Raw genomic sequence first — 12355 nt, 5'->3', positions numbered from 1 at the left:
TATATCAGTATATAGATTTATAACTGACCTAACTCTCTTAAACGGGTTGTTTGTAGAATTAAGGATAAATATATCGCTAATTTTAAAGGTACTCTTTTTTCTAATTGCGCAGTCATGTCGTTTATCTGTTAATGTATTTTTAAAGCACTTATAAATGATCTTTTTATAGTAAATCAGCTATTTTCATTATTGAGTTTTTAGTTCTGATTAAAGTAAGTAGATTGCTTTGGTGAGAAGTTAAGGATAATTACTCTTATTGGAATAACATAAATTTGAATATCAAAAATTAATACAGATTTGTAATAGTTAGTTTTTTTATCATTTCATGCATTTTATGTTATATATATGTTTTTTCACAAAATGCAATATTTAATTTATGGGCAATAAATACCAGCATCGGATGGAGATATATCTGCAAATGAAATATGAATTGGGGTTAGGTAGCGTTGTGTGTTGATGAGGTGTAGTTAGTCATGGTGTGAATTAGAAACTGTTGTAAAAAGTTAAAATATTAATATTTTTCTGTGAAACATTTACATATATATATTATATATATATAACCTTGCCAATATAAATTATATATTAATTCAACTGCAACGAAATAGAAGTTAAATTTGATGATAGGTAATGTATGACATTTTGTTTAACCCAAACATCGGGCAAGGTATTACTAATGCTCTTGAATTGTATATGTAACTAACGTTGTTGGATTGTTTGTAAGTAAGTACAAACATTATTAGTAACAATGTAACTTATAATTAAACAATAACAATACCTGTACTATTAAATTAATATTGTGGATGCATTGCAAAGAGTATTTAGTTGTCAATATTTATATTTTATTGTATTATTAACGTTCCCTGGTAATTCATGAATTTTTTTGTAGTAGGTAATCTTTATTAGTAGTAGTATAATCCAAGATAAGAGTTTGAGTTTCACATTATTAGTGATATATGTATAAGATCATTGTAATTTGTCTACTCTTTACTGATGCTAATAATAGAATAAAAGGAATCATACAGAATGTTTGGTACTTGTTTAGCATGTAGACCTAAAAGTGTGGTTAAATACGTGACATTTGATAATACATGTTATGTGAAAGTCAAAATATTAAAAGAAAGGTATATTTCCATATAAATGCAACCACAAACTTAGAAAAAGACAGGGACATATATTCAGGTTATTTCTCAGAAACATTGTCTGGATTTTTTATGAATGTATTGTAATTTGCTTCCTGATATTGTTTTATTAAATATATAAAAATATTATTAGATATTTATTGTAATATCACTGTATGATCAGGGATGAACTGAAAAGTGAACCATATTGATTTCATTATTAATACTTGTTCTTCACATGTTCGTATGGTTCATTTTTGTATAAATATATAGAAAGTGGAATTGTAAAGTAATTAAAACCTATAATTAATTTAAAATACAACATACCTTTATTATATTTTTTACATGTTATAGTTCACTCAAATCAAACTGAAAAATATTTTTAAAGTTTCATTTTAAAAATGAATAATTAAAACTTTAACTGAGTAAATAAAAAAATAATTTTTTTATTAAATAGGTATGAATCTCATTTTAATAATGTTCTGAACTGATATTTATCTGAGCTTAGTTTTTGGTTTGTTCCTGTGATTAATTACTGATGGATAATTCATTCAAATATTTCTTATTTTAGGAAGATGGAGGACTCAGCTTTAGAGGAATTGTTACAGATACTCGAGAAATCAGAATCGCAGATTTTCAGACAACATATTTTAGAGAATTTGTCAGGTAGATATTTGTTTCTTAACCATCCTGGTTTATAAAAACAGACAGTTATTTATAAAGTTCAACAGCAGTAACAGTAATAAAGACTTAGAGGGCTACTAAGATTAGTCTAGGTGGTTGTGGGAGGGGTATGATAAGGTCTGTTTTCTCTTGAGAAAAGAAAGAAAGAAAGATAACCGTATTGAATTTTGCAGGATTATTTGTTGGAATGACAGATTAAATGCCTTTTATTTGTTTTGTATTATGAAAAGAACAAGATGATGGGACATAAATTAATATTTGTAAAAGACAGGGTTGCTTCCAGTTAAGACATTAGTAGTGGTGAGGTAAGCACATTATTAAAAGCTTAAGAAAAGAATTAATAATTTCCTGAAATAAAATTTGATTTAAGTTTATTATTTTTAATTTTTCTTCAGAATGAGTGTACAAGGGTACCCATGAATTGTGATAATGTTATGAGACATGAAAATCAATAAAAGAACATTTAAAATACAAATATTTAAAACCAATTTTTCTTTTTTTTTTAACTATTTTTGGACTAAAGTTAGTGTGTATAATCGTTTATAAATGTTGTACAAGTGGAACTGTTGTCACCAAAGTTGGATGTAGTGCTGGGACTATTGTAATCACCCAACTTGACATCTAGAGTTGAAATGATTGTCACCAGACTTGACCTGTAGAGTTGAAACAATTTTGACCAAACTTGGCATATACCTTTAGAGCTTTGGGAAAGTAATGTAAGGAAGCTAACGTTTGAATTGGACCTCCATTTGCCACTTTCCGAAGGATCCTTTGTTTTTTCTATGTGTTGAATGGTAACATTTAGTAGTTTTCAGAACAGTCTAAAGAGCATTAATATGAGAAATTTAAGGTTTAGAGCTTTGAATCAATGATTTAGTTTGTGTTTCAAACTTGTACATAGTTTGTAGATATATTGAGATAAGTCATGTAAATTGAAAACAACTTTAATTTGTGACTTAGAATGAGAAAATTGTTTAACTATATTAAGAACAACTGTTGGTTTATTGAAAGTAAACTATAAAACCATATTAAAAGACACTTTGTTGTGAGAAGTATTGCATGTACTTTATAACATTTATCTGTGCAACTATAACTTAATATGGATTTGACTACAATATGTAGAATATTTTGTAAACTTTGATCAAAGTGTTGAGTTGTAGAGATATGAAGATGAATCTTTTCAACTGTTTTGCACTATTCATATATTTGCACATGCATAATTCTGTAACATTTTCTTTTTTCATCAGGTTTAACAGGTACAAGAGACGGACTGAACTGTCTTTTGAAAGCAAGTGAAAAATGTGTGAGTGTTTTGTGTCAACTGCTTCAAGAAGAAAACGAATCTTTAAGAGAGAGTGTTTTAAAGTGCCTGATAAATATGACATCGGAGGAACTGTTTACTCAGCATGTAGTTAAAGATATTCCAGTTACTGACCAACTATTCAAATGGATTATTCATAAAGAGAAGCTTGCTGATTTATCATGTAGAGTTTTATCTAATATCACCCACTGGAAGTCTTGCTGTGAACAAGTTGTACTGTATCTTCAAAAAGAGAGACTGGAACATTTAGTAGATGTGTTATGTGACATGGACCACCATACAGACTACCATTATCTAGCATCTGTGTTATGTAACTTAACACAGTTATCTGTTGTCCGAGAGTTAGTATAACTTGCATGACTGATCCAATAGAAAAATAATCTTAAGTTCTGGACTTCTTTTTTTAATATATAGTATTGGTAGGAAATGAACAAGTTCTTAAGCATGTAAATCATACTTTGATAAACAACTATTAATTGTAAACTGCACAGTTATACTGATAAGGTGTATGGTATGTTACATGTTGCCTTGCTTTTAAAAGGCACAGTTTCATAAGAGTTGTGTTGCATCATATTTATATTAAAAAAAACAAGTAAACCTCGGCTCAACTTTTGGCACCATTTTGAATGCATGAGCACTGAAAACACATCAATTTTTTTTTTTTTAATAAGTTAGTACTTATCAAACAGAATTGAATAAACTGCTTGGTATATTTTTATGATAGAAGTATCAGAACCATTATTAAAAAGAAAGTAATTTTACCCAACATTTATGTCTGGAAAAGTCGCATTATTACATGCAGTCTGAAACTGTATATTGTGATCTAAATACATAGCAGGTGCTGACAAATTTTGAAACTTGATACTATTAGAGGATGTATGAATAAAATTAAAGCTATTATCATGCATCAAGAACTGTTTTATAAATTATTAGATAGTTCAATTTCTGACAGTTTCAGTAGGCCTCATACAAACATGGGAATAGCACCCATTAGTCCTAGTTTTATTATTGGAACACAACAGAAGGATGCACATGTATCAATAATTTTATATATTTCAACAAATGTTAGCATTCTTGTTTGAATCCTTCTTATTAGTACTGGGTATAATAAATACTTTGTAAAGTATTCTACTTTTCCAGAATGTTAATGGATCAAGACCTCTGCTGGCTTCAACGGTTGTTGCCTTTTACTACTTACATGGGTTCGAGAGTAAGACGTGCAGGAATTGTGGGAGTATTAAGAAATTGTTGCTTTGATACAGGTGAGGGACCAATGTGTATTTACATATATAATAAATGACATATTTAGCTGTCACGAAGAAGATGAAAATTGTTTGAAAGATTTAATACATTTGCTGTATTTGTATACTAGTTGGACAAAAAATTAACACAACCACTAGTTTTAATAGGCTGTTTAACATTCCTTCTTTTAAGTATGAAAATGTAAATTGTTTTAACCTCATTGTCAGGTGTGTAATTTTTTCACTGCTCCTGTGGTGTCTCAGTTTCAGGCATCATGTCTGCCAAAAGTATAAGACAAATAAAAGATGATAGCATAGGAAGTGCATCTTTAATCGAGACTCCATATGTTGGTTGTACGGCAATAGTTTGTAAAGAATGTCAGCACATTCTGCAATTTATGAAACCTCAGAGAGGCGGCAGGATGAAGACTATGGAACCTGTGCATTTTAAACAGAACTGAAATATCCTTAGCTTAAATGTTAGATGTTATGAAACCTCAGAGAGGCAGCAGGATGAAGACTGTGGGTCCTCTGCATTTTAAACAGAACCAAAATATGCTTAGCCTAAATGTTAGATGCCAACAGCTAGCTTTAATCAAAACTGTACAAAAGCTCAACTATTGAGGTCAAGGATGTAGTAATGAAACTATACACTCAAAAACAGGGTTTTCACAGGTTCTGGAATTTAAAGACTAAAATATTTAGGCCTTAAAAGTCTTGGAATAATTCATTGTGTACATGAGAGTCATGGAACGTGCTTAAATTATTGTCAGTTTTATCCATTTTGTGTGCCAGCTTATATTATTAATAAATGTATAACTTATTTTAATAAAAATGTGTTTTTTTTATGTTTATGATTGACATATAATTATGCAAAACAGTTGAACAAATTCAGTTTATTAATCACTTACAAAGATGAGTTCATTTGATTCACTGAAATGAAACCAACACACCTAGAATGTAGTTTTAAAAGTTATTTGAAGTGAAATATTACTAGACTTACAGTGTGAAGTTACTTTTCTCAATAGTAGTTTGTCTTAAACATGAAATACAGGTTGAAAAAAATTATGTTTCAGTATAAATTCTGATCAGAATGTCATAATATGAACTGTATAATTATACATAGTTCAGCCAATGGTTTAACAAAAACTTATCTGTAGCTAATGAAAATGAATAAAGTAAACCATAGTTGTGGTTGTTGTTTTTTCTATCTTCTAGCCTTTTCCAGTTAATAAGTTTAACTGATAAGAAAGCTAACACATAGACAAGTTATCATACTTGAGTATGTGAATTTGATTAAGAAAGTTTGGAAGGATAATCATACTTGGTTGAAGATTTTTTGGACCTTTTTACTGGTTTGTTATTAGGCTAGTTTGTTCTTCCATCATGTAGTTAGTTTGTTCATTATTTTGAATCAGTTCAAAAGGGACTTTGAATGTATTTCCACAATTCATTTTAATTAGTTCATAAATATCACACTTCTGAAAAATACACATACCAGTACTAAGTATGTGCATAATTCAGTATAATTGAAATCTCAAGTTTTAACACCAGTGTTCTTTAACAGTGACTGATTAATTATGAGTTTGTATATTTCCAGTGTGATTTGGCTCACTGGTGCACAGTTATAGTTACGATAGAAACATACAGTGCATTGGAAGATGTATTTAAATAACTTTGACATTAACATCATCAGAGAAGCAACACTTATGAACCACTTTAAACATGTGAAAGAAGTAACATTCTTTTAGAGTGAGAGTTATAGATTCTTTTAACATGTTTAGTACTATGCCTAATCATGGTGCTAGTGTTATGTTCGTGATAACACTAAGGAAGAAAATAAGACAGCAAGCAGTGTGTTTAGTAGTACAAGTTTTGTCATTTGTGTTAAGCCTAGGTCAACATGTGAATAATTCTACTATTGTGGACAAACAAGTGAGAATTTCCATGTCTGATATTAAATATGGGTTGCTTTTATGATATATACAAGTTTTTGGCAAATATAAGTAGCTAACTTGCAAGTAAAATAATATACAGAATACAGTTATGTTTCTTAACTCCTCAAACCCAAGGAGAGGCTACCCATTGGACAGTGACACTAAATGCTTATCGGGAGAGGTTTGAGGCTACTTACTCAACAGTATTTCATGTGGGTACTTCTAATAATGAAGAGAAATATAAAATTGAAATTTTATAAGACATGGTGATAAATGTTAGGAAACCATGAAAATAGTTCTTACAGAACATACAGAAAATTACAGGTTTAAGAAATGATTCTTTATATTTTTGTGTTGACATACAAACTACCTTTCTACACATGCTTGTTGTTACATCACTTGTAAAAATACTCTCGATTAATGGTATTTAAAATTGTAATTTAAGTGATCATAAAAATGTCTGGATAGTATAGTTTCAGTTTTGCTTTTGTGTGTGTTCTGTGTTTATTTGCTCTATGCTGCCTTTGAAAACCCCAGTTGTGTGTGCCATAGAATTTCCTGTAATGGAAAGTGTGGAACTCTGTCACCATAGCTTGTTAAGAGAAGAACAGGTGCCAACCAAAATGGGTTGATATTTACCTTTCTTCCATTAATTAGTTGTGCACATGCCTAGAGACAGTCCAATGAAATGTACATTTTCAACTGAAAGACCAGTTGTTTCTATTATATGGTGGGTTGTACTTTGTTTGTATGGAATTTTTAATAACTGGTATTAATGAAGACATCTATGGTCTCCACAGTTATCCTGTTATTTTACGTAAATCAAGATAGTAGTGCACGTACCTGTACTTTCCTGCCATGCTCAGTCATCAGACAATAGCTTCTTTAGCTTATGGTCAGGTATTTTAACATAACATCAGTGAAGGAACCATAGATCATTCTTACTGAAAGAGTAAAGAAAAAACGTTTCAAAAAATGAAGTAAATGTAGGGATGGCATTTTCATCATCCACCCTATAACACAGGCACACAGTGTACTAGAGGAAAACATGATAAATTAAACTAAATGCTGTGTGTTAATTCTTGTATGGGCAATTATAATGATACAAATGCCATCTGTACTATGTTGTTAGGCCTAGCATGCCCAGGTGGTTAATACGCTTGACTCATAATCCAAGGGTCAAATATCTGAATTCCCGTGCACCAAACATGCTTGCCCTTTCAGCCATGGGGTCGTTATAATGTGGGACTATTCAATGGTAAAAGAGTTGGCGGTGGGTGGTGATGTCAAGCTGCTTTCCCTCTAGTCTTACATTGCTAAGTTAGAGATGGCGAGCTCAGGTAGCTCTTATGTAGCTTCGTGCAAAATTCAAAAATAAACAAACTATCTTGTTTGTATTGTGTGTGAAGAACTTGTATTAGTCATCCCTACATATACATCTTTCTTTGAATACTTTTTTCTGTACTTGTTTGCTTGTTGTTTTATTATGTGTTGTTCCAGTAGACATAGAAAGATTGTATTTATAGTGAAGTTCTAAATACAGTGAGGTTATAATTGTAATATATTTACTTTGTATCTGTTATTGACTGGTAATCCCCATTTCATGCTGTGTGTAACTGTGGTAAAGGGACACCATATGTCTGTAAGAAAGCTAACTTCAAGAGGTAATGATAACATCATTTACACTAGAATTATGATTTTTTTTAATAACACTTATAAAAGTGGACAGTCTGTTTGAAACTATGTTGGTTGATGATGTTATGTAATAGAAAGGAATAAAGAACAAATTCAAACTTTTTGCTGTAAAAGTTATAGACATTCCGTGAACTCAGTCATTATGTAGATATTGTTATAAAAGGAACACTATATAGTACTCATATTATAATTTATTGAGTATGTTTAAAATATCATTTTGACAAACTGTCCAAGCTATCCTAGTGCTACCAATGAACAGAAAACTTATGGAGGTGATCCTAATAACATTGTTTTTAACTTCAGTCCTTATTCACTGTAAGTTTGTCTCTTTCAAATGCTCATAAATAATTATCCATTAAGAACATAAATATTATTAATATAATTGTATTTATTGTACTCTTGGTGCATTTCTTTGAGTAATAAAACCTTCAGGGGCCATGTTGTTGGTTTTTCAATCACACAACATAAATGAAAGCTGATATTTGGAGATCTACATTTATTTCTTACACCAAACTGAGATGAAGTTATTCTTGATATAATTTTATTTTGGTTTTTCCAGATATAAATGTTAATGGTGTTCTAAAACTGTGTTAGAATTAAATACAGAATCGGTGCATACTTTCAGATCGTCATGAATGGTTACTAGGAGACAGTGTGGACATCCTGCCTCATCTGTTGCTTCCATTAGCAGGACCAGAGCAGTTTCCAGATGATGAGATGGAAAAATTACCAATAGATCTTCAGTACCTTAGTGATGATAAGGAGCGAGAACCAGAACCAGATATAAGGAAGATGTTGATAGAAGCAGTTACTCAGGTGTTTTCCAAATTTTATGTTATGTTTATCTCATCATCATAACTGAAGAACACACACATATTGATGTATGTATGTGCCTAAAAGCTAACTTTGTATAATCATTACAGTGTTATATATAGCTGTCACATATGCCTGAGGTGTAAACTATAACCAACACTTAATTGAAACACATTAAGTTGAGGCACACCAGAATCACTGTGCCTATTAACAAATAAGTTATATATGCCTGAGATCAGTACCAATAATAATAATGTGTTTTAGAAATGCTAAGATATGAAATCCTTAGTGAAAATATAAATACACAGTCACATGTAGGTTATATTAAAGCATTACTGTCTTACATAAAAGAACTCTGCCCTAAATAACATATATTTTGCTCTGCGATCATGTTAATTTTGAAGGTAAACTAATCAACATCCGTACAAACAGCGTCATTGGTTTTAAGGTGCAAAAATGCACAGGGATAAGAAAATAACTTTCTCTTGTTTGTAAATAGTAAGAAATATGAATGAATGTAAATATGCTACAATATGTAAACCACACTATATTCAAAAGTAAATCAATCTATTACTACAGCTTCATTTGGTATTAATTGGTGTCTTGAATGAAAGTGTTTAATATTACTCTGTAATACAATTATATCAGTTTTAGTAATTCTTCCCCCTAATTCTTGGTATCATATGTAGAAATTACTGAAATATTCATGTTACAATGTGAATGTTGAGTTAATATTCATGTTACAATGTGAATGTTGAGTTAATATTCATGTTACAATGTGAATGTTGAGTTAATATTCATGTTACAATATGAATGTTCAGTTAATATTCATGTTACAATGTGAATGTTCAGTTAATATTCATGTTACAATATGAAGGTTCAGTTAATATTCATGTTACAATATGAATGTTCAGTTAATATTCATGTTTATATCATATTCCAGCTGTGTGCTACAAAATATGGGCGAACTTTTCTACGGGATAAACAGACGTACATTATTATGCGAGAGTTACATAAATGGGAGAAGTGTTATCCTGTGTTGTTCGCTTGTGAAAACCTTGTGGATATCTTGATTGGAGATGATCCTGGAATGGAAAACCTTAAGAATGTGGAAATACCTCCTGAACTTACTGAAAAGTTTGAAAAAGAAGACAAACAGCTTTTAAATATAGAGTGAAATGTACATTTTCCAACCAAGAATAAAACATGTGACACACAAATTAACATAATTGTGTTTATACTTACTATTTTAATAACAAAAGATCAAAACATTCAAAAGATCTTTCTGCTTCAGGATGTCTTTAATTAAATGTTTTGACCACATTTGATGTTATTTAGAATATTTCAATTTAAGTAAAATACAAGATGTTTTATTTTATAAAACACGTGATTCATTTTGATGTAAATTTTTCTTTATGTTTTTAATTTTCAAAACAGATATATCAAAAAGCCTGAATAATTGTAAACATTTTAAAATTACAAGAAGGATACGTAACCGTATGGAAGTTAAATTTAAGGGTTACTGTCTTGTTTAAAAATTCTTCCATGAAAATTTGGTTTGGTTTATGCTTATTATAAATGAATTGTATATTTGATCTTTTTTGCATAATCAAAAAACAAACACAGAAGGTGTGACTTCAGGTTAACAAATTACATTTACAGTAGTAATTTGCTCTAAGTACAGAAAGTTGTAGAAATAACATGATTTGAAATGAGAAATATAAAAAACTTATTTATTGCTATATTAAATTTAAATAGAGTCCAGTAGTTGCCAAGGCCCAGGTGATAAGAGAGTAAGTTTTCAAATTTTAATTGATCTAATTTCAGACATCAGTTTGTGGTAGTTTTAGAACAGGGATATCCTACAAGCAGCACCCTCTGGAGAAAAACAGAAAATGAAGCATACACTGAACATATATATAAGTGACAGAAATATTAACTGTGTTTTTAATATTTATATTTTTACAAAAGCTGTTAATAAAGAACTGTATGCTATTACCATTTTATAATTTGATAAAATTTTATACCTTAATAAAAGCCCACAAAAGATTTTTTTTTCAAATTTAATTTTCTTCAAAATACTATCAATTGCTGTTGTAAAGCAGTCCGGTATTATTAAATATTTTTATCCAATTTCTTCAGTATTTAAGACAGAAACTATAAATAATCTACATAATAAAGGTTCCTTGGTGTGGCACACACACCCATGAAGAAATTATGAAATCGGTTTAAGAGCCAGGCAAAGCATAGTTAGATAGTTCATATTAAGAATCACAAATCAGAGTTATAAAAACCAAAACTGACACTTAGTACATCCATAAATAGATTTAGATGAACCCCAGCAAAGGACGGTCACAAGTTTGATCATGACAAGTTACTGATGCTGCTCTAGTAACACAAAAAAGGTTACAAAAAAGAATTTTACAACATATATAAACCAATGAAGTGTCAGAGCTACATGCAGGTAACTATGCACACTACTTGGAAACTTGTAAGAATACAGAGAAGCGTTGTATAAAAACTTTTGTCTGAAGCTGAAAAGTAAGTTCTCTGGGACTAATGGATGAGTTCTCAAGGGGTAAAGAGAGATCTCCATGAAGCTGTCCAGCAAGAATTAGTTATGCTTTCAAGATGTTATTCCTCTTACAATGAAGCCAGGTCACCTCCTCACCATTGAAGTAAGTTAAAGCTGCTGTTTCTCTCCTTTGAATAATGATGTCAAAAGATATGGAATTAAAGAGAATTTGTAACTTGAACTAGTAACTATAACATTTTTATATATCATATGTGGATTGAGAAAGTACTGAGAGACAGGTAACTTGATGAGCTTATAGAAGAATTTCTAAAAGAAGTAACAGTATTTAATGTAAGTGTATTTTATAAGTAACATGTAAATAAAAGTTGATGTTATTTAATGTAAGTGTATTTTATAAGTAAAATGTAAATAAAAGTTGATGTATTTTTGTGGGATTTCAGTCTCTGTTGTTTTCTTTGGTCTAACTACAGTTAGTAACTTGTATGTTCTACTTGCAACTGCACATCTTCACTTAAATGAAATTTGGTGTAACTGATAGTGAGGTCAAAACTTCAACTATGCACACTGAAGGGGCCTGCTCATTACAATTATTCATTTCATTTGAAACAATTTGAAAGAAAGAATCAGTGTTGCACACTGAAGGGGCCTCCTCATTACAATTATTCATTTCATTTGAAACAATGTAAAAGAAAGAATCAGTGTTGCACACTGAAGGGGCCTGCTCATTACAATTATTCATTTCATTTGAAACAATGTAAAAGAAAGAATCAGTGTTGCACACTGAAGGGGCCTGCTCATTACAATTCTTCATTTCATTTGAAACAATGTAAAAGAAAGAATCAGTGTTGTTGCACACTGAAGGGGCCTGCTCATTACAATTCTTCATTTCATTTGAAACAATGTAAAAGAAAGAATCAGTGTTGCACACTGAAGGGGCCTGCTCATTACAATTCTTCATTTCATTTGAAACAATGTAAAAGAAAGAATCAGTGTTGCACACTGAAGGGGCC

The 12355-nt window shown here is 30.4% G+C and overlaps 1 protein-coding gene across 4 annotated transcripts; it reads left to right on the top strand.

Moving 5' to 3' along the window:
- Nucleotides 1–429: 429 nt before the first annotated feature.
- Nucleotides 430–11779, top strand: LOC143256301 (protein HGH1 homolog). Of its 4 annotated transcripts, none has more exons than XM_076513368.1 (6): nt 430–624; nt 1690–1784; nt 3050–3464; nt 4264–4385; nt 8622–8812; nt 9753–11779. In XM_076513368.1, the coding sequence occupies exons 2-6, from the start codon at nt 1694–1696 to the stop codon at nt 9984–9986; spliced, it is 1053 nt and encodes a 350-aa protein (XP_076369483.1). In that variant the 5' UTR covers nt 430–624; nt 1690–1693; the 3' UTR covers nt 9987–11779. The 4 variants fall into 4 exon arrangements, with proteins under 4 accessions (XP_076369483.1, XP_076369486.1, XP_076369484.1 ...); XM_076513371.1 differs by having other exon boundaries at nt 8622–8877; XM_076513369.1 differs by having other exon boundaries at nt 442–720.
- Nucleotides 11780–12355: the final 576 nt, after the last annotated feature.

The sequence above is a fragment of the Tachypleus tridentatus genome, chromosome 7 (assembly GCF_004210375.1).
Source record: "Tachypleus tridentatus isolate NWPU-2018 chromosome 7, ASM421037v1, whole genome shotgun sequence".
Taxonomy (NCBI): Eukaryota; Metazoa; Arthropoda; class Merostomata; order Xiphosura; family Limulidae; genus Tachypleus; species Tachypleus tridentatus.
This window is presented reverse-complemented; position numbering and strand designations above follow the sequence as displayed.

Bases quoted from the DNA above. Each gene is read 5' to 3' on its own strand.
- LOC143256301 (XM_076513368.1), top strand. From the start codon at position 1,694: ATGGAGGACTCAGCTTTAGAGGAATTGTTACAGATACTCGAGAAATCA. The intron at 1,785-3,049 runs GTAGATATTTGT...TTTTTTCATCAG, and splicing joins TATTTTAGAGAATTTGTCAG to GTTTAACAGGTACAAGAGAC. The intron at 4,386-8,621 runs GTGAGGGACCAA...GCATACTTTCAG, and splicing joins AAATTGTTGCTTTGATACAG to ATCGTCATGAATGGTTACTA.